This window comes from Electrophorus electricus, chromosome 7 (assembly GCF_041902795.1).
Source record: "Electrophorus electricus isolate QZ-2024a chromosome 7, ASM4190279v1, whole genome shotgun sequence".
Lineage (NCBI taxonomy): Eukaryota > Metazoa > Chordata > Actinopteri > Gymnotiformes > Gymnotidae > Electrophorus > Electrophorus electricus.
The window spans coordinates 32,202,053-32,225,000 of NC_137503.1; the positions used below are offsets into that span (position 1 = coordinate 32,202,053).

Genomic DNA, 22,948 nt, shown 5'->3' on the forward strand with positions numbered 1-22,948 from the left:
CTATCACCAGAGGGCGATAATGTTTTAGAGAGCAACGTGTGTAAAACATTAGTTCGCCAAAGCACAGTAGGCGATGTTGTGCACCAGAGTGGAAAGTGTATTGTTATAGTTAAGATGATGGCCGTCATCTTAAACAGCATTTAACAGTTCAAGAGGATTAACTTTAAGGTGATTTTCTGAGTTAACTTAATACCTAAGTTACTAAAAAGAAAAAAATATATCAAACAAACTTCAAAGAAGTGAAAAAGTCATTTATTACATTTTTAAATGTACAGGTACACCATGGTGAGATTAAATGTCTCAAAACTGAATTATTATATTTCTTGCAAAATGTCTAAAATTAGCCTAATAGCTTAGTCCATTTTATGGTTGCAATGTAATATACCGATGAGCATATTGTGAAAGTTTGAGAGCTAAGAATATTTGTGTGAAAGTGAATGTCTATGAATGATATTCACAACAAATCAAAATTATGAAAAGTTCTGATCATCAGAGAGGTGTGCACATGTGTACTGCAGTCAGTGTGTGGCGTTGATGTCTATGGAGGTCCTGGAAAATATCTCTTTGATGCTGAGCTCCCTTTCGGATAGAGGCTGACCGCGGTGTCGGATGTACCGGGATTTGCGTGCCTCCGTCATGGCTTGGGCAAAGTCAGGCAGAGTGTGAACTGTCCTTGGGTGGCCATCAGGAGCAGATAACTCCGATAGGGGAGAAAGAGGAGTAGAGGAAGAGACAACCCTGTCCCTGTCTTCTGCTTTTTCCCTGTCTCTTGCATGTGCTGCTGTCAGCTCATTTTCTCTGTGTCCGTCTTTGTGCCTGCCTCTCACCGTTTCCCACAGAGGCCTCTGCGTCTCTCTCTCTCTCTCCCCATGTGACGCCACGCGCAGCCTGACCGGCTCTCTGTCCCTGCTCTCCCTCTGCGGGACATCTGGGGGCAGCGTGTTTGTGGGCAGTTTGAGACACGGGAGACAGAGCTGCGCTGTGGAGCTCTCGGCCCTGTTCTCGCCACTGCTGATGAAGTCCTGAACCCGATCCTGCAGAGAACGGCTGGAGTACGGCTTCGCAGACCTACGGAGAGACCGAGAGAAATGATTACTGCTAGTTTCTTAGTGCTGCTGAATCACAGCCATTTCATTTGAAAATGAAGCTCAATTGCTTTTATAGTACACTAAAAGTAAAAAGTCCTTGCTCAGGCATATTGGAGTGAAAAGAAACAATGCAATAATGTGTACTACCAAGAAAATCCCTGAATTGCTTCACACTGATGTACAACTAGAAAAGGAGAACTACTGAAATAGCGATGAAATACCAGAATCTCCGTAAGTGTCTGGATCCAGCACTGGTCTCGATCAAGGTTCTCCATTATCAACTTCATGCTATTACTCTATTTTAGCCTAGCTTACTTGCCATTCCGAGATCATCATCTGTCCATCAGGAGATCAGGAGTGTTATGAATCAAATAATTGTAATGTCAATCGTGCCAGCCTACTTTTAGGTGTACTTATAACCTAGATACAATCTATACTTGAACTTTGACAGATCCATCAATAACATCTGGAGTGAAGCTTTGGTATACTAATACAAGCTAAAAGGTGCATAAGTTGCTTTTGAAGCCAAACCTCTAGCTCAGCCCCCCATTGCCATCCAGACCCAGCCGGAAGACCTTTCATCTTTTACCTTCCACCCACCCATACGTGAGGCCGTTTTATGCAACGCTACCTCCTGAGGTGAGATTTTCTCAGGATCCGGAGGGGGCTTGGCAGACACAGCACATTCAAAAACCTCCATGGCAAAATCAGAAACACACACAGTTCTGTTGGGGATTTATGGGGAAACACTGACAGTTTCCTTAGAGATTTATTGGAGCCTTTTGCAGTGGTGCTGGTACCACAGTAGTGTTGAGTCAGTCCTGTACAGTTGAACACTGCAATATGTGGAATTAAGTGGTACAAATCTGACTGCTTGCATGAAAGAAGTTTTACTGGGGTATTTGATTCACTAAAAAACAGCAGGTTGAAAACAAGAAGGTGATTTTAGTTTGGTATGGAAAGATCCAAAAAATACTGCCACCAAGAATTTGTTTGAAGAATTTTCACACTACAAGACCTATTCCTCATTCGTGACACTCATAATTGGGACCAAAACTGGAAATTTGTCAGCTATGACAAAATCGTGCCGAAATAAGGCTGAAATTGTGTATTCTGACACTGAAAATACACTGAATACACTGAAACTATCAAATGCACTGAAATCCTGCCATTTCTGACCAAAAATGAAGGAAAATAAATCTTATTTGGCTTTAATTAGATATTTATATATTAGAATAATTTCAAATATCCAACAGCTTTTTCTACCAATTCTGAACAATGCATGAGGCTGAAGATTTCTTCTTATTCTAATTTTCTGTTCCACATTAAAGACCTATTCTTTAAATTTTCCATTCTGCCATAAATCTTAAAAATGAAATATGAATAAAAACCCACATTCATGAACAACACAATATGTTTTTAGCTGTTTCACTAAGTGTTGCTGCTGTTGCTACAGCCTAGTTCTAGACTAGGTCTAATTAAGCTTCAAAAGGTGACACATTTGGACCGAAGTGTCTTGGGATCTAAGGTGTCTTCGCCTATCACAACAAAGGCCATGTCTATTTCCTCTGCAGCCTCCGGGGGGCACTCTAATCAGCGCATGACCTTGATTCAGCTTGCAACAGGTCAGGATCTTTCTTTGACTTTATAAGATCCACTTTCTACTCCTCCTCATGAAGAGAAAGAAAGAGAAAGAGAGACTGTAAATTGAGTGGAAGTCAGCCTGTGGATGCTGGAAAGAAAATGAGTTTGGAAGAAGAGTGTGCAGGGCAGAAATGTAGACACGCCTACTGTGAGCTCTGCAGAGGAGAAGCCTGTGAGAGAAAGAGGGAGGAGCGGGCGATGAATGACGAGAGTGGCAGAGACGATGGGCATGAGAAGCAAGGAGAGATGAGAGCAGCAGAGAAAGAAAGCTGCTCCACGGAGGGAGAGCACAGGGCAGTGGAGGTGGAGAGATGAAATGCGGGAAATGCAGAGAAAGATTTCATGAGTGGTTGGGTCTGACTGCTTTGCCCATCAACCTCCAGCATGAAGAAGAGAGAGCACACGTCTGGTCTCAAGTCCGGCGAGAGCATTGCGGCTGCACAATGTGTGTGATGTGAACGGTGTGGTAGTGGTCGCTCAGTGGTTAAAGTACTTGAGTTGTAATCAGAAGGTTGCTGGTTCAAGCCCCACCACCCCCATGTTGCCACTGTTGGGCCCCTGAGCAAGGCCCTTAGTTGCTCAAGTTGTAACCAGTAAGGACTGTAAGTTGCTTTGGATAAAAGTGTCGGGTAAAGTTATGAAATAATCCTTTTAGTCTCACATCCCAATTCTCTTTGTCTCTCTGCCTGCTTCCATGCATTCACCTCTTTGCTCTTTCACTCCATCTATCCCTTCTTAGCCTGTATGTGTGTGTGTGTATGCACCTGCGTGCGTGCGTGCGTGCGTGTGTGTGTGCGCAGGGAATGACTGGTCCTTGCAGTTTGGATCAGGCTCAGCCCCACTGATTAGCATAAGAGCATGGATATGACACGCGGGCCATTCTGAACTTGCGATAATGCTGCTCAGCAGAAAGAAAGAAGACGGGAGATGAAGGGGAACGAAGGAGAGATGAAGGGACAAAAGAAAGCTGATGGGCCGATGTAAGTGCTGCATGTTGGTAGTATACAGCAGGAACATATTGAATGTGTGAGTGTGGTCATCTCATTATCAAACTCTGTGATGCAAAGAGATTCAGAGGACAGGCTCATGCATCCATACACACACGGAGACACGCACAAATATGAGCTTGAATGGTTACAAACAAAGATTTAGCAACTAACTAACAAACATGACTACCTATCTAGCTGGCTAAGACACAAGGCAAAAACCCACACAGGTTACATTTTCAGAGACAAGCACAAGCAACCCTCCCACTATCATAAAAGTGCAAACATATAGTCATGTGCAATATCACTGGCCTATAATGTCTCTAATGGAGTCCTCACACACAGTACTGAGGTATAATGTCTCTAATGGAGTCCTCACACACAGTACTGAGGTATAATGTCTCTAATGGAGTCCTCACACACCGTACTGAGGTTTAATGTCTCTAATGGAGTCCTCACACACAGTACTGAGGTATAATGTCTCTAATGGAGTCCTCACACACAGTACTGAGGTATAATGTCTCTAATAGAGTCCTCACACACAGTACTGAGGTATAATGTCTCTAATGGAATTCTCCCACACAGTGTAAGGTATAATGTCTCCAGCTGAGCCCTCACATGCAATTCTAAGGTATAATGTCTCTAATTGAGTCCTCACATACAATACTAAGGTATAAAAGATGCAGTATGCCATAAGAACATAAAATAACTTTTGTTTATATCTCAATGAATATCTCAGAGGTCTGGGGGAATTATGATACAAAGTCGCCATGTGAGCTTGTGTTTCAAGGCTAACTATACTAATATGCCTAAACCCCCTGTATCTCAGTGATGACTGATTGAATTTTCTCATACTTAAAATAAAAATACTACATAAAATATTAAAATATTAATAATTGGAAACATGGCCTTACGTGTCTTCCAAAAACTTCACATTAAAAACTAGTAGCTTCAGACAAGTGTCTGTCACTATGAGTTGAGCATGAGTTCACACAAGTACAAGCCGGCCAGACACCAAGCCAAATGGATCCTCAATAATGGAGCCTCAAAAGTCAGCTGATCACATGTCATGAGAAGATTCATATGTAGATTCAGAATGTCCTTTCCGTTCCTCTGGCCTCACTGCATAGATGGGTAGATCTGACCTCATCTGGCACAGAGCAGTATAGGTTCTGTCTTCCCAATACATGCCAAGCCCTCTTCATGGTGAGTGATTTTTTCACCAGTACTTGTTCTTCTGGCTGTAGCACTGAGCTCCTGACCTGTCAGAAAATGTTTTTTTCTGTTGCCTTTTGTGCATTCCTCCTTGCAATGGCAGAAGCTCCTTCCATACCTTGTTTCCATGTTTGTACACAGTCTTGTGGTTATCTGGAGTCTGACTCTGTATGCAGTCCAAACTAGGTGTTGTCCAGACTTCTGGGTGATGTCCCATAAGGAAGGTGAATACTCAGTCACTTCGCTATGCGTACAAATGTACTGATACACTAGTTTGTTTGAGTGTTCCTGCCAGTGTTAAGAGTCTTCAATATCTGTAACAATGCCCTGTTCATGTAAGGGGTGGTCCATGATCCAGCAATACCACTGAGCTTCTTCAACTTGGTGAACATTTGCTTTTCAGATTCTCTACCTTGGTCATGAAAAATTCAAGCTGGGAACACATTGAAGATAAGGTTTGTATCCACTCTACCTAACTTGGATGCTGCATCAGACATCTGCGCGAAGCAGGTAAACTGATCTACATTGACAAATATAAACCGATATCCACCATTGAATTGAACCAGATGAAGGAAATCAATGGAGAGCAATTCAAAGGGCTGTGTCGTCACTGTGTTCGTAAGAGGTGCTCCGCTCTTATGACAAAGGGCTGTGTCGTCACTGTGTTCGTAAGAGGTGCTCTTATGACAAGTCTTCTTTTGCTTCATGCAGACACAAGCTATAGTTACATAACACTCTTCATCAGAATGTAGGCAAAGCCAAAGCCGCTACGTCCAAGCGATAATGTGCATTCAGCACCCTAATTTTCCATTCCATTGCGCACTTTTGTTTCATACTTTTCATTCATTGACTGTGAGCCTTCGTTACCTGACACACAATGTCAGGGACGTCAAACGTTAGGTTGTCCCATTCACAGAGTAAACATTTTTGTCTCTGAGTTGAATGTCTTTGAAATTTGAACTGATGGAATGCGACTTTGCAGCTTATGCACAAAAAACAGGTGGATGGATCGGACCTCTGTGCTTCTCTTAATGCATCTTTTGCTACAGGGACGAATTTTAGACCCAAATTTTATATCTGAGACTGAACTGACAGTGAAACTGACCAACTCAGATCGACTCCTCTCTGAACTTCAACAAACTGAATTGTAGCCATGACAACAACAGAAGAGAGCTCTTTTGAACACTCATGAATCATGGACTCTATATCAAGTGGCATCCTGCATAAAGTGGCTACATGTAAACAGTCAGATTTGGGGCACCGTACAGATGGACCATGTAACTTTCTTGTCGCTGCCCATTTCAGCATGATTCATAAGCCATAAGTCTCGGCGTCTCCTTTTGTTTTGTTTTGGGGTTTTTTCACCTGTCCACAACCCCACCTCTTTGGAGGACCTGTGATAAAACATTTAATTAATCTATCAGTGGGACCTTCCACTAAATGAAAGGACATTAACGAAAACAAACAAACAAAAACAACAACAAAAACAAAAAAGAAACAGCAACAAAAAAAGATAATATTCGTAATTGTTGTTTACACTTAAGCTGTCTTACTTATTTTAAGCAATTTACTTCATTATATGTGGGTGCAGGTGTGGGAGGGGGACATTTGCACAGAGGTATTCAGAGGTATTCAGTATTCAGTTTTGTGTGATGTTATGGGCGTATGAGGGGTGATTATGGATGTGTTAGGGTTCTTGGAGAGTTGTATTGGATGGTATGATTATTATTATTGGTTGTTGTTAGGAAGGTTTAATATCCAAATATGTAATGTGCTGAGTACTTAGGGGACCAGTAGGTCTGGTCTGCTGTGCTTGATTCATGCTGAGTAGTAAGATTTGGATTTTGTCCAGTTCATAGAACAATTGAAGAATTTGGAATATGTCTTATTTGTTTGGATTTTCTTGTGTACTGAAGAGATGGGGTTTTGAAGAAAACGTCAAATGTCATCTGTATATAATCTTACTTTGTATTCTAGCTTTGATGTCTGGAAACCTTTGACATTTGCATTTCCCTGCAGTTAAAGGTTCTCTAAAATTTGACAACATTACGGGTGAAAGCAGGCATCCCTGAACAGTACCTTTGTGAGGTGTGACATTTTGTGATGCAAGTCCATTAGTATTAACAATAGCCTTGGGTGTAGTGTAAACAAGTTTATTCCATTTTCTAAATGATTCTCCAAAACCCAAGTTATGTATTGTGGCAAACTTCTAATTTACTATATCAAAGGCCTTCTCTGCATCCAGTGTAATTAACTCATTAGTTCCAGGTACTTTATTATTAGGCACATAGTTGAGATTCAGATTCTCAAAGAATTCTTTACATATTCTTATATATCTTCTCTGTCTGAACTTTCCTGTTGTGTCTTTGATTGTCGAGAATTGTTTCTTCTTTGTTGCATTTCATAAGATTTGCTAGGAATTGTCTGGTTTTCTTACTATATTTGAAGTTTTTGTTTCTCAGAATAGCCGTAATGTATTATTCTGAGTTTTCCTATAAAGTTTACAAATATTCCCTAAATCTCTATTCTCTCTATGGAATTATTGGAGAATCCTTCACATTTTTTAAAGATGCCCACTATCTTTTGAGTCATAAATATTTATAATGGTTAACATCATAGCTACTGTTAATATTTATTATAATAAGCATGCTTCTGGATCCCTTATTGTGTATATTACATTTACATTTTACATTTTTGGCATAAAGCAGATGCTCTTATCCAGAGCAACTTGCAAATGTTCTTTGTCATCTACTCAGAATATATCCTAGCCAGTACAGTAGGTCAGGGTTCAAGATATCGTTGAACTAGAATATAGCTGAAACAGCAGGAATCAATGCTGATACCTAGATGTGCAAAATAAGCATAAGCTCTATATCAGATGATTAGAAGTGCAATAACAAACAATAAGTAGATTACTAGAGTTTATAGTTACTCAATACATACTAGAGTTTCAGTTACTTAGCACAGGTGCAGAAACAATGGTCATTTAAATATTCCACAAATAGATATGTCCTCAGTCTGTGTTTGAAAACCATAAGGGAAGTTTGTTCCACCATCTGGGAGCAAGGATGGATTTAGTAGGATGGATACGTCTCTTTGTTTTATGTTGTAAAATTCAAAGATGATATAACTTTTATGATGGCCAGATTTGTAAAGGATGTGTCTCTTGTAATAAACAAATGTTTGCATTTAATTTAGCAAGGTATCCCTAGTTACAAAATGTTGTGATACCATGCAAGTGAGTTAAGGTTAAGGTTTATTAGTAATGTAATACTGTTGCATATGGGTGGATGTGTATACAACAATGTATATTGTACTGCAGAGCTTTTGGTCACTGGCATTGTAATGTTGACAATGCTGAAACAAAAATAGACAAACGTGCAAAAATACAAATAAAAAGAAAAAAGAACATGTTTTGTGGTAGCAATGACACATCTGTGCTTTAAATTGATCACAACAGGGGATAGCCTATAACTTCCTGAGTGAATGCATAAATTAGCGAGTAAAAGGATAACCAGAAAAAGTGAAGAATTTCTGTTTGAGAAAGATAGAGACAATGGAGACAATTTTACTTATCCATCTGAGAGAGGGAGAGAGAGTGAAAGGGGAAGAAGAGAGTGAAGGAAGATAGAGAGAGAGAGAGAGAGAGAGAGAGAGAGAGAGAGAGAGAGAGAGAGAGAGAGAGAGAGAGAGAGAGAGAGACTAGTATAGCCAGGAAGTAATATTATCTACAGAGATAATCTTCCCCTTTCCATCTTTAACAAGCTCTTTTCTGATGGTGAGCAGTTTTCTCCATCTGTCCACTATTTCCTATGGAAACTGATAATTTATTCCAAAGTCTGTTCCGCTGAGTTTTTTTTTCTTTGCTCATGTTGAGCTCTTGGGTTCAACTTGAGTTTAAAGTGTTCAACTTTAGTGATGATGAGCTGCAGTCGTTTGCTTTGGGCTTTTTTGCCTCTTAAGCAGTGAGGACTTTGAAATTTTATAGTTTTTCTGGCGATATTTTGTTAGTTGTTCATGAATTCTTTTAGAGGTTTTTGGCATCTTCAGATGTCTGTTGGAGAATGCCTGAGAAAGCTTTATTGTCTCCCATGCTGTATGCTTGTAATCTAGAGTAGTTTCTTTCAGATGCTTTATAACTGATGATAGTGTAGTGTAAAATTTCTGACAAAATGTAGTAGCATTTTCTTATCTTTGGTCAGCGATGCGATTTGCTCTAGGCTGCACTTTAGCCTCTCACGACAACCTGGAGTTTCCTGTGGAACACATTTACCTTTATCTTCTCCCTTGTCCTTATTTATGACCCTTTTATCTCCTTTGTCTTTATTTACAAGTCGTAGTAGTCGTCAATGGCTTCCAGATCATCAGGGTGGATAATCCAGAACTGAAACACTTTTTCATTGGAAAGGTAGCGTTTTGGCATTAATCCAGCCATGGACTTGCTATTCTGGAAAAGTCTTTGATGCATTGTGGATAATGGGTCAGGAGACCAAGAGCCCTCCTGTTATCCAATATTCTATGGTCTTTCGGTGCCCTTACAGCTTCAAAGTCTGCAGGATGAACTCAACTACCTTCTGCAGAGACCATCCTCCCTAGATAGTGGATTACAGACTTGAAGAAGTTATATTTACTGGGTTTAAGATTGATACCATACTGCCTTAATTGGTGTATGACCTTACGCATATTGTTTCCATGCTTGTCAAACATTTTGCTGAAGATCAGTGCTGAAGATCTATCATGTAGATAGAATACAGATTTCACCTAGCAGTCCTTCCATGCAGTGCTGGAATGCTGTCAGAGCATCTGTCAGTCTGACAGGAAGAGTAAGGATATTCAACTTCCTGATCCAGCCCTGTGCAATTAAATCATAGTGATATGCTTTCATCTCTTGGTACAGCAGTTTTGGTTCTGACATGTGTTTGTTCCTGACTGGCTCTAGATTTTTAAGGTATATGTTCATTCATAACCTCTCATTACATCTGGGGTCACTATCTGAGCATGAGAACCAAAGACACTCAACCTTTCAACATCTGTACCTGTCTCTTATCTTCACCCCAGTGGCTCAACTTGCAGGTTCCACATTTCATAAGATGGGTGTTCGTGACCTGAAGGCATTGCTTCAGCCTGGCTCACTGCAGCTGCTATGTCCTTTTCACTAGTCTGCTAAGGTAACACTGTCACTATAGGTTGCATAGAACATATACAACATATATTCAGTGTGGCTTGGTAGTGAAATGTCTCGATCTGTGATGATGCTAACCTTGATGACTTGGTTGGTTCCTTTCTGATATAAATTAGTTTGACACTCAGTTTCAGATCTCCAGGCCACCAGGGGTCCAGGTCCAGTTTAAAGATCATAATGGTATTATCTCTGAGCAGTGGAGAAGCTACATGATGCAACTTGGATGATACTAAGCTTTTCCCATTCTTTGTTTTCACTGCACACTCACACATCTGCCCAGCACCTACCACTTGTAGTAGTGCTCTAACCTTGCCTTTCTTATGTCTCGGGAAAGCTACTTTGAATGCTGTACTGCTTGGGATTTTACATTTTGCTCATGGGATGCATGATTACATTGAAGCTGATGATACAATGTGACACGTGTCAACCTCTCTTCACAAGAACTGAAATGGTAAATTAATCTGGTGTAACTCAGAAGATGTTTCTGTCTATCCATATTGTGTCTATTTGCTGCAGTCAGAATATCTGGTAAGTAGCCCTGATACATCTCTCATCTTTCTATTTGTTCATCATTGGTACAAAATTGGGAGCAGTGTCCCACAGAGCTTGGATCCTATGACCATTCAAGTAGCATTCCACAAGACACTGTAAGACAACTAGCAAAGTCACTTTGCAAGGTAATTTACCAGGAATTGGTGACAGTGGGATTAGCATACTGTCATTTATGGAAGAATGTAATTTTTGAAAGTTTCCAAAGGATTTTAAGGGATTTTTAGTTGCTAATATTTGGTTCTATGCAGATGGAAGGGATGTCATGCTATAGCGCATAGACTGGCTGCTGATGCATTCCTTCCTTAATCTGAGCTATCTCTGCACTTAAATGTAGCTACATTTGATCTGAACTCCTTCAGCTCTTTTAGCACATCAGGGGACATGTTTGTTGTGTTCTCCTTGGCTGGGTTTTCATCTTCTTCCTTCTGTCTTGGCAGGCAGTATTTAAACTTTGCAACAACAGCTCCGCTGGAGTTGTACTATTCAGGAAAAGTGGCAGGTGTTATCATTCTGGAGACCAATGATTGTTTGGTTAAAAAAAAAAAAACTATGAATAAGAACTGGGTCCTACTTAAGATTTTATTTTGACTCTTGGGATGCCAACAGTACCTTTTGTTTCAGGTCCAATACATGCCTAAAGAAGTGTTCTTTAATGTGCTATTTGAGATGTAAGCTATTTGTATAACTCTTGTACTTTTTTTCGTGGAGATGTGAGTGTAATATGCTTCTGAGGTCTGGAAGGGTGGGATTGAGTTTGACTTCCAGATTGTGCAAATGAGATCCTGGAATAATGACTATAATCACTGCATCCATAATCTCTGCCTCGGGGTAATTCCATTTAGGCCATTCTAAATGTAGTGGGCTAAACTAATAAAGCTTATGACTCACCTATCTGGGCAGCAATCTTAAAGTCTGTACATAGAAGAACTTCAGCAACTGTTGCAGTTTGAGGCTGTAACTGTTTTATATCAGCTGGAGACAGCTGTTCAATTTCTGCCTTTATTAGTCCTTATTTCCTCCAGTCTTCTATGTAAATTTTTGCTTCTCACTCTGCGCTTCTATGTACTGTCCAGCACCAGTAGTCAGTTCAGTAATCTTGTTCCTCAATGCCAACAGTTCAGAAATGCCCCCATCCTCTGATTCTGCAACGCTCTCTTTCATTGTACTTTGTGGTGTAAATAATTGGTGAGAGCAGAACTTAGAGATCACATCGACTCTTTGGTGACCTGTTATCTGAAAAAAAATCTGTGCTCTTCAGCAGTTTGTATTTTGTCCCAGCTTTTCATTCTCTTGCTGACTCTTCTAGCAGAGTCTAACTGTCGCCAGTTTGATAACACAATAGAAGTTTTATACTTCTATTAAGACTAAACTTAAAATAACAGTTGTTAGTAGATTGTTAGGTGCCTAAAACAAAGTTTTCAACAAAAACAGCCATATTTTATCTGAATTACATCCATCTTAGACACCATTTACTCTTTGTGATGCTGTCACACCTATGCTAGTTCGTTTAGCCTAAAAATTTCGGTTTCCCAGAAATATTCGACTACATTATTCCAACTCTGTAGTCCTTAAAACAACACAAACACAGCGGGCATAAAAAGCCTCTACTAGTATTTTCACAACAGTATTAGCAGGTTACATGTCTGATTAAAAGGTGCAAAAGACTATGGTAAACACCCCTGTTGTTTAACCCTTGAACCCTGGTAGGCCTATCATTTTTTATATTTTCTCACGTTCAAATAATCACAAGGCCTGTTTACACCCTGCATTCTATTTTAACATGTCCGGATCGCATCTGGATACACTTTGGTTGGATTCCGTCTACCCTAGTGTGACTGGATGAGATCTGATTTTACTCTCCTGCGTAAACCTGGCACTCTGCCTTTCTTAAGGGGCGTGCCTGAAGGTCACCCGCTAATCGGCCCGGTTTTATTTCCCGCATTCCCTTTGAAGTTTCGTGGTGTCAAGAGAGAGCGCTGAAATCTCTCTGGAAACGAACACTTCAGAGCCTTAGCAACCACTGTATGGAGACATAATAAAGTTGCTCTTAGCCAGCCTCACTAACAAGTGTTTATTTGTGTGTGAGTGTGTGTGTGTGTCTGTGTGTGTGTGTGTCTGTGTCTGTGTGTGTGTGTGTGTGTGTGTGTGTGTGTGTGTGTGTCTGTGTCTGTGTGTGTGTGTGTGTGTGTGTGTGTGTGTGTGTGTGAGTGTGTTTGTGTGTGTGTGTGTGAGTGTGTTTGTGTGTGTGTGTGTATCTTTTGAATTCAATCTTAAAAGACAAGTCATACATTGTGTCAACCCCTCCCTTCACTTATTTTCATGCAGTAAATCTGTTAACAGTAACAGTAACAGTAAATCTCCCCCTAGACATTTACAGTATAATGACTGTCAAAGTAAATGAATCTTCTTTCCAAAGCTCAAGCTTAAAAGATAAATCAGTCTTTGCAAAGATAAAGCTGGTATTAGTGTTATGAGCATCTTTAGATGTTGTTATGCTTAAAGTGTAGCATTCTGGCATTTTCCTGATATGTTCTGATGACAATGTGTGTGTGTGTGTGTGTGTGTGTGTGTGTGTGTGTGTGTGTGTGTGTGTGTATATATATATATATATATATATATATATATTTTTTTTTTTTTTTTTTTTTTTTTTTTTTTTTTTGGTAAATGCAAATTAAAATTATTTACCCAAACATTAACTCACCTGTGCCTATCTGGCTCCCCTCCTGCAAGTGGAATTATGGGTAACAGCATCTTCGTATAGGACACAGGAGGGTGGCTGAGTTCAAGATTGGAAGACTGCAATCCCACAGTGTTCCTGCCTCTCCACCGGCTACCTGAGGTCAAGTAAATAAATACAGTAGTGTGAAAAAGTGTTTGCGCCCTTCCTGGTATCTTTTTTTTACATGTTTGTCACACTTTTTTGCATGTTTGTTTCAGATCATCAAACAAATTTAAATATTAGACAAAGATAACACAAATAAACACAAAATGCAGTTTAAATGAAGGTTTTTATTATTAAGCGAAAAAACGATCCAAACCTACATGAACCTGTGTGAAAAAAATGATTGCCCCCCCCCTCCCTGATGTTTATCACATCTTTGGAAAGCTGAGTTCAATTTCTCTAGCCATACCCAGGCCTGATTACTGCCACACATGTTCTCAATCAAGAAATCACTTAAATAGGACCTGCCTGACAAAGTGAAGTAGACAAAAAGATCCTCAAAAGCCAGATGTCATGCTGCGATCCAAAGAAATTCAGGAACAAATGAGATACAAAGTAATTGAGATCTATCAGTCTGGAAAAGGTTCTAAAGCTTTGGGACTCCAGCAAACCACAATGAGAGCCATTATCCACAAATGGCGAAAACATGGAACAGTGGTGAACCTTTCCCAGGAGTGGCCGGCCGACAAAAATTACCCCAAGAGCGCATCGATGACTCATCGAAGAGGTCACAAAAGACCCCACAACATCATCCAAAGAACTGCAGGCCTCACTTGCCTCAGTTAAGGTCAGTGTTCATGACTCCACCATAAGAGAGAGACTGTGCAAAAATGGCCTGCATGGCAGAGGTCCAAGACGAAAACCACTGCTGAGCAAAAAGAACATAAAGACTTCTCTCAGTTTTGCCAGAAAACATCTTGATGATCCCCAAGACTTTTGGGGAAAAAACTCTGTGGACTGACGAGATAAAAGTTGAAGTTTTTGGAAGGTGTATGTTCCATTACATCTTTCGTAAAAGTAACACATCATTTCAGAAAAGGAACATCATACCAACAGTAAAATATGGTGGTGGTAGTGTGATGGTCTGGGGCTGTTTTGCTGCTTCAGAACCTGGAAGACTTGCTGTGGTAAATGGAACCATGAATTCTGCTGTCTACCAAAAAATCCCAAAGGAGAATGTCCAGCCATCTGTTCGTGACCTCAAGCTGAAGCGCACTTGGGTTCTGCAGCAGGACAATGATCCAAAACAAACCAGCAAGTCCACCTCTGAATGGCTTAAGAAAAACAAAATGAAGACTTTGGAGTGGCCTAGTCGAAGTCCTGACCTGAATCCGACTGAGATGCTGTGGCCTTAAAAAGGCAGTTCATGTTCAAAAACCCTCCAATGTGGCCGAATTACAACAATTCTGCAAAGATGAGTGGGCCAAAATTCCTCCACAGCGCTGTAAAAGACTCATTGCCAGTTATTGCAAATGCTTGATTGCAGTTGTTGCTGCTAAGGGTGGCCCAACTAGTTATTAGGTTTAGGGGGCAATCACTTTTTCACACAGGGCCATGTAGGTTTGGATTTTTTTCCCTTAATAATAAAAACCTTCATTTAAAAACTGCATTTTGTGTTTACTTGTGTTATTTTTGTCTAATATTTACATTTGTTTGATGATCTGAAACATTTAAGTGTGACAAACATGCAAAAAAATAAGATATCAGGAAGGGGGCAAACACTTTTTCACACCACTGTACAAACTTGTTTCATGGGCCTAGTGAAGTTGCTCCCCTCAGATAGTAAAAAAGGTTTAAAGACACACACACGCACACACACCTGTCTTGATGGCGAGGAGGTGTCTCTGTAGCATGTGCTGTTCTCGGGCCAGTGTGCTGAGGTGGTAGTGTTTGGCTTCATCTAGCCTCTGTAAGCCGTAAGCCAGCCTGGCTTCTGCTCTCCTCTCTGCTCTCCTTTGAGCCTCTTTGGACCACACCATCCAGTCTGATCGATGCATGCTTCACAGACACACACATGCTTAAACATGCTTACTCACATTCATTCTCACTGTCAATCCTATTCAACCATATTATAAGAATACCATAACAGCTATGGCCCACTCTCAGCACAGCAAAGCTCTCCATCGTGCTAAGACAGAGCCAAGGAGAGAGTGAGAGGCAGAGAAAGCAAGCAAGAGAATGAAAGTAAGAGAGAGAGAGCAAAGTGGAGGAAAGGGTAGCCAGCACTTGATGGACTGCCACTCCGATGGCCTCGGTCAGTCCCTTGTGAGTGTTCTGCCTGTTTGGGTCTTTGGGAATGAGTAATGGAAACTGATGAAGCAAAGTTGGAACCCTAAAATAAGCTCTACATTGCCCTGTTGTGAAAGTTTTATTAGCTTGTAATCTGTTAAAAATAAACCGTGTGTGGGGTCAGTCCTTAATGAGATCATTAGAGCTCATGTGTTGCTGGAATTAAGGTGCATCACTATGGTTATCATTTTTCTTATATGCATTTTTGTTATAATAATGTTATAATAATACAAAGGTTGGTCATTATAGATTAACGTCACAGTCATTGGAGTAGTTCAAAGCTGCCCTTCTTTGTTCAAATGTAAAGTCTTTTAATTTAAATTTAATTTAAATTTAAATTTAATTTTAATTAAGGTAGTGTCCTTTTCAGACTTAACACTTTAAAATATTCCATACCCATTCTCTTCATATTTATATATTCATCTATATTTTCATGTATGTTTACCCATAAGGTGAAATACATTATTTTTATGGCAAATAAATGGCAGTAAAAATATGTTAATGGTGATGGGGTAGTCTTAGCTGAAGGGGGTGTGTGTGTGTGTGTGTGTGCGTGCGTGCAAGTATGTGTGCACTTTTATTAAGCACATTAAATGTGTTTTTTTTACATTAAGCTTTTCTTGTGTGTGTGTGTGTGTGTGTGTGTGTGTGTGTGTGTGTGTGTGTGGCACTTGCTACCACCTTGTTACTGTTGACAGAAACAGGATGAGCAGAAATAGCATGTATCAACATGCAACTTTTTTGACCTTTCTAACCTCTCACGTTTTTCTAATTAGATTGTTGAACCTAGTCTTTCCCTGTCTCTGAGAGACACTACAACAATTCCCTTTGTTTTCTTTTGTGGTGTGTTACTATGCACACTAAGCTCCTTTGGTTAATATACACCTGTTATATCTTTTTGAGCTGCTTGATTAAACTGCTTCTCAAGGGCACTTTTAAACTCTTCAGATAAAAGAGTGAGGGAATTTACCTATGCATAACCCTGTATGTACATTGTTTTATTGGTGTTTTTGTATGTATATGTCGACATATTTAATTGTCCGAAACAGTGTGCAATAGTAATGTGTTGTCTATTAGATATGGCATTTTGTATTGCACTTTGGTCAACATAAGCTGTCGAGTTACTAATACTGATTTTGTGGATGCACTAAATGAAGTAAAAACATCAAAGGTAAGCTAAGTGAATGCTTTCGGGGCTGTTAGACTAACAAGTATTTTATCTTTGACCATACATTAAGCACCTGTAGCTCTTTGTAGTTGAGTGTAATATAGACTTTAGTAGACATGACTGGTAGTTCTAAATTTTCAGCCTTATTTTGCAGCATTAAAAGAAGAGTTTGGGGGTAGCAGTTATAGGGCCTACCTACCTAAGATACCTTTATAAATGTTTTTCACACTGACAGGCTTTTCTTATTTCTGCCTTGATGGTAACATCTATCGATCCATCCATTCATACATGCCCGTGAGTGATCAATCTACATCATACTACATTGCAATGTATGTTCATCACACAACATTATGGTATATGCAGTTATCATATTACATCTACATAGTCATCACAATACATAGTCACAATATGATGTGCATGCCCACAATTGTGCATGTAAAGTGATTTGTTTGAAAAGGCTATATACTTGACTGGGCTTTCTCCTATCTATAAGCCAGTCTGCTCATTGAAACAGTAAGATATCAATATGTAAGAAGTGGAAGAAATAAACAAATAAGTTTGAGCTAAAACAGTTTTGAGAGTGGTAATTAAGACATCAGTCTTAATATGATAGAAAAGAGTCTAAGACACAGTTCACATTAATTTCATGATCATAATTGGTGATGATTATGAGTGTGTGGCATGATCTGATCCTGAGCCAATCTGATCCAATCCTCCACAAACAGGGCATGCTGGCCTGCAGCCAAGACCTGGGAGTACTGGCACGTGACGGACCTCTTGTGTAGCAGAAATGTCCATTAGTGTAACTGGAGCAAAACCACTTGAAACTCACAGAGAGAGCAGAATCTTTATGCTACAGACAGAATCATGCTGAGTGTTTTCTGTTTGTGTGTGATGACTAAGAGTCACACTTTAGCATTCAGTGAAAGCCTTTCATAGAGGTTCTGCAAAAAAACATTTAAGGGTTCCAGCTGGGAATGTTTTTTTTTTTTTTTGTGAACTAGGGAGGCACAATATATTGTTATAGCAATAAAGGCCTGCACAGTATATCCTTATCCAAATAGTGGCATATGCAGTAATGATACTGAAGACATCTGCAATATGCAAATGGACTATGATTAATGAAGCCTCCAAAACTGTCATGATTATGGAAACCGGATGTTCTTTATGCATTAAATATTTAAAGAGCTTTGAATGCTGAGATATTTGAATAAAGGGTTATTTGAATGCAGGGATATTTGAATGCAGGGCTATTTGAATGCAGGGCTTTTGCATACATTTTAATGTATGCAAGGGGTTTACAGACCTAGGAAAAGAAATGTAAATTGACTAGCAAAATATTGTTCCCTATCAGTTATTATCAGAAGTCTGTATATCTGAAGAAGACACTGATACCGATATCCTTAAGGTATGATTTAATGTGGGCAGTTTCAACTGCACAATAGCTCTAAAGAAACATTTAGATTTTGTTATGAGCATTTTTCTTACATAAGCCAAATAAAGTACTTACATATTTGAAATCCATATCATACCATATTATATCAGCGTCAAAGTTCCAAAGCAGTGTCCTTTTTGCAGATGACCTATATTGTTTACATTCTAACTTCACTTTCACTATTATTGTATTTTAATTTTGCTGTTAGTGTCAAGATGCTATGCTGCTGAATTCCAATATTTAAATAGCAGGATTTGAGCTATAATGTTTAGAATTTAAGATCACCGTTTAGTTAGTTTTAATTAAATGTATGTTTTTCCTGAAAATGTACAAAAATGGAATTAAAATGTAAAACAAATCATTGCTTCAATAAAAAAACAAAGAAATGATAGTATAAGGTTAAAACTTACCGTAAAGTGACATATGACACAACCCCTAAAGGGACTGTTTATTTGCAAATCCACACTTGGACACAGCCAGGACAGACGTGGACCTAAGAAAGCAACACGAAATATTTGCTTGGCCAGCAGCAAAAATTCCTGAAAAATGGTTTTCTCTGAAACCTAGTGGAAAATCTTTTTAAAATCTTTTGATTACACTCTTTAGACATTACAATGACTTGTAGACTATGAGTGTATCCTTGGAGTTCACAAGCAGAACGTTTGCGGTGCTGTATCCTGTGCCATCCTCAGAAGTCTAATCTGATACCCAGAAAGAGAATACGATGAAGAAGATGTTTCTGATCAGGAGGACGTAACCTAAATAGCAAGTTGATCAGCCCATTCAGCGTAACGTGTGTAAGTAACTTCCTTCTTCCTTAGCTATCATCGAACGTGTGCACCTTCTCCAGTGATCCTCCAAGTGCCCCAAAACATTGTAGGTTACCAATGGTAACTGGGGCTCTGGACAAAGAAATGTGACACTGGCAATGTCTCCATAGCTACCAGAAAGCTTTTTCAAACGCAATGATTGGGAAAAGGCTAACTGGATTGAAGCGGCTGGTTCTTTAAAGCAGGCTTGCATACTTATTATTCTGTTAATGGGGCATGAACATGGGCCTGTTCAGAATGAAGGCTTTTCATCTGGGAGTTATGTGGTGTTAGTGACTCTAATGTTTAAATTTTACATGTTAGCCTATAAGAGGACCTTGCAGGATTCAGATAATTGCATCCCATTGTTTGACAGTTCTGCAACAAGAGCTTATCAAGGCAAGCACATGCAGCAAGTTATTATTCCCTTAGGGCAAGAAAGCAGCAACCAGACAATCCCAGGGACGCTGATACGCAGATACCCAGAGATACCCAGAGAGCTGTTCTGAGACACTTTCCCTTTAACAGATGTGGGACTCATTATTTGCATTTTTAGTCACACTAATAGCACTGCCTGTGGTCTGAAACGTTTTGAAGCATAGGTTAATGAAGTAAGACGCAGCTGTATGCTTACATACTTTAGCTTCAGGCACGTTTTTCCACTATGTATGTGCACCAATCATGCACTACTGCTAAAGCCTCGATCATTTTTATGGGATGATTCGGAAAGGTAGGTCAAAAGGTACGGAAGATTGAGTCTCAGCTGCTGCTTTCCAGTGAAGTAACTGCACAGTTAATGGCTCTGGGATATATACTATAATCTGATTTGCTATAGAATTACAGTGGTCTAGTAAGGTTTAAATTAAAGTCATTTCACCAGTCCTGAACACGGTTGTCTGAAGAATCTTGCTGAGGTCATACTTCCGCAGTCAGCAAGTTCAATTCTTCATAATGGGATACAGAACTTGCATAATTAAATACTGTAGCGTCCACCACTGGGTTAGAGAGAGAACCATGAGGAGTATAGCAAGGTCTCCAAGGATGCTGTAGGCCTCCCTACAGCTTGGAACTAGTTTAAGTTTAATGTTAAATTGTTGATTTTTTTGCATATGTGTTTATTTGGTTAGTCATGTCCTTTTTCCAGATGTTGGTGTTAAGAGTTGCTGTTACGCACTGTGGAGTGTGTGAATTCTAGTTACCTTCACCCTTGTTCCTGTTTAGTGTCTCATTCTGCTTGCTGTGCGTGGGTCTTTGTCAACTACACACAGTTAAACTTAAGCTGAGCAGAAATCGTGTTTCATGACTCTTCTTCCCTGCCGATGCTATATTGGTGTCAGAAGTGTAATTTCGCTACCGAGCTTGAAACTCATTGAGTGTGACTGGAAGAAGGCTGGTGAAGAAAATGAAGCCCGGAGGAAGGGTGTACGGAGCATTATGGCCACCCCCTCCCAGATGGGTCCAGTCAGCCCAGAGCAAAGGTGGATGGCTTGGGAAGAAGGTGGAGGAGGCGATGCAGCAGAGCTCAGCCACAGAGCCCATTTGGTACCTGGTGAGAGAAAGATACCATATGCCTACCACGCTACAACGGCAAGGTTGCTTGGGAGTCATACTCTGCGCAGGTGCAAGAAATCGCTTGGTATCGTGGTTGAATAATTGCTGTCACCGCAATGCAGTGATGTCTGGCGCTGGAGGGGAAAGTAAAACATGTACTTATGAATCATAATGACTTTGCGCCATTGGCCACATACAGTGATGTTTTGGCTTTGTCTGCCTGCATTCTTTCCTGGTAGCCTCCACTCCCAGAGCGGCAGAGGCTACAGGGGGAGTAGGTAAGCACGCTTGTGGCGGAGCTAAGCACAAAGGTTCGGCAGGCACACCCAGCATTTGAGAAGGTTGTGCAAGAAGAGTCGGCGCTGGAACACTTCTTGTATGTGCCGGTGCCGGACAGTGAGACGAGGCTGGCCAGCCTCCAAGCAGCCACTGCCGAGGCAATGAGGGCAGAACACATCGCCAGCACAAACGCACTGCAGCGTGCAGCTCAGGAAGAGCGCAAGGAAGAGGCGACTTGCTATTGGTGCACAAAGAGGGAACACTGCTCCAGCCAATGGCACATATCTGTACTGGGGGAAAAGAAAGGAACAGGGTTGCCCTGTGAGGAGTGCCCAGTTCAGGGGTGGGTGAAACCACTAGTGCTGGAGAAGCACTAGTGCTGTTTGGTGGATCCCCGAGGGCTATGGGCTGTGCACATCAGCAGCCCTCTTATCATCATCAACAACGGGAAAAGTAGAAATGAATAAAGAAGAGGTTTGCGCAAAACCGGAGGCTGTGCATAAACCGTGGCAGTGGAGTGGGTCAGGCTTAACAGAAGAGCAGAGACAGGAGCAGCTGTTGGCTCTCCTGTGTCATTACAGCGACGTCTTCATGGCCACACAGAAAGACTGTACATGGACTGAGTTAGTGTAGCACAGCAATAACAAAAGTGACACTGCATTGATTTTGCACCATCTGCACTGGCTCTCCTTTGCTAAAAATGAAGCCATGAAACAGAAAGTAGAGATGGCAGCTGTGAGGATTGTCCAGCTGTCAAACAGCCCCTGGGCAACGCCGGTGGTCCTGGTGAAGCAAAAGGACGGTAGCTGTCATTTCTGTGTGGACTATCGGCGGCTCGGCGCTCTACTGAGCCCAACTCACCAATAACACCTTAGGTCAGCTTGCCGGCTCAGTGTGATTCAGCTCGCTGGAACTACAGAGCGGGTACTGGCAAGTGGCACTCACTCCAGATGCTAAAGAAAAGACTAGTCGCTGGACAAGGTGTGCTGCGTCATTTCCATTCTTCTCTCTACAGGCTGCCTGGGATTGGGGGGGGTGGGATGATCTTTGGGGGAGGGGCTTTGTGGCACCTGCCACTGGATTACAGACAGAGCAGGCAGGAGCAATATTCTGCTGTCCTGATGTCCTGTTTAGTCGAGGCCCATTCTATGAGTTGTTGTGTGTGTGTCTTTGACAAGACAATGCTCTGTCAAACTAAAAGAGATTTAAAATAAAAGAACTTTCCTTTTGAACAGAAAAGGTGTCTTGTGACTCTTCTCCACTGACACTAACATTTCTTAAATAGTTGACTGACGACTTTCTATCATTAAGGACGTACCAGAACTGTGCCATAATGATCAGTGCAATAACTGCATTAAAATACGTAAGACGGGATTTCCATAGCGATCAGGGTTATCAGCGAGGTCCATAACACTTCCCGCAGTCAGACAAAAAGCAGAGCCTCCGGCTAATTTATAATGGGATCTGACCAATTTAGGTCAGTCTTGGAAATGGCAAATTTCCTGTCCCACTGGGCATCAGAGTGAAGGGGCGGGGGGGGGCATTTATTTCTGAGCGGCACTGTTTGGCCATCATGCCTAGCAGTGGATTAAGAATTAAACTGAGACTCGTGCTGCACAAAGATAGAACTGAATGGCAAAAATAGTCTCCGTAAAAGGAAATTAGATATACGCACTTCCTTGTTACTCGCGCTCACTGGTACAAAGAAGCTAAGTTTGGAACTGTGCATAATTCAGAAGCATTCCTTCATACACTATGATTCCTGTAATGTGTCTATGAGTTGAGAATTCAAGTTTGTACCACATGCATTGTATAGTTTTGACCTGTGTTATTCTGAAGAAGAACATGACTGTATTTTGTGTGGATTGGCAAGTTATTTTATGACATGTTATTTTACCTGAGCTTCTTGAAATCCAGGACACAGTAAAGCCAAAATTCAAAATGTCTTGCTGTGACATTTTGGAATTTGGAATTCTCTCTCTCTCTCTCTCTCTTCCTCCCTCCCTCCCTCCCTCCCTCCCTCCCTCA

At 40.7% G+C, this 22,948-nt stretch overlaps 1 protein-coding gene and 1 long non-coding RNA gene across 3 annotated transcripts; one reads left to right on the plus strand and one right to left on the minus strand.

Moving 5' to 3' along the window:
* Positions 1–245: 245 nt before the first annotated feature.
* Positions 246–19,142, minus strand: ccdc190 (coiled-coil domain containing 190). 2 transcript variants are annotated; one of them, XM_035524583.2, is made up of 5 exons: positions 18,895–19,142; positions 18,692–18,774; positions 15,209–15,387; positions 13,369–13,501; positions 246–1,068 (listed from the first exon to the last, which is right to left on the minus strand). In XM_035524583.2, the coding sequence occupies exons 3-5, from the start codon at positions 15,384–15,386 to the stop codon at positions 519–521; spliced, it is 861 nt and encodes a 286-aa protein (XP_035380476.1). In that variant the 5' UTR covers position 15,387; positions 18,692–18,774; positions 18,895–19,142; the 3' UTR covers positions 246–518. The 2 variants fall into 2 exon arrangements, with proteins under 2 accessions (XP_035380476.1, XP_035380477.1); XM_035524584.2 differs by having other exon boundaries at positions 18,879–19,142.
* Positions 15,399–18,673, plus strand: LOC145658793 (uncharacterized). Its single transcript, XR_014124672.1, has 3 exons — positions 15,399–16,849; positions 17,082–17,140; positions 17,572–18,673. It is a non-coding gene; the product is annotated as an uncharacterized LOC145658793 (long non-coding RNA).
* Positions 19,143–22,948: the final 3,806 nt, after the last annotated feature.

Excerpts from the sequence above, each read along its gene's own strand:
- ccdc190 (XM_035524583.2), bottom strand. The coding sequence starts at position 15,386 with ATGCATCGATCAGACTGGATGGTGTGGTCCAAAGAGGCTCAAAGGAGA. Across the intron at positions 13,502-15,208 it reads CCTCCTCGCCATCAAGACAG|GTAGCCGGTGGAGAGGCAGG; the intron begins GTGTGTGTGCGT and ends ACTTGACCTCAG. Across the intron at positions 1,069-13,368 it reads GGGGAGCCAGATAGGCACAG|GTCTGCGAAGCCGTACTCCA; the intron begins GTGAGTTAATGT and ends GTCTCTCCGTAG.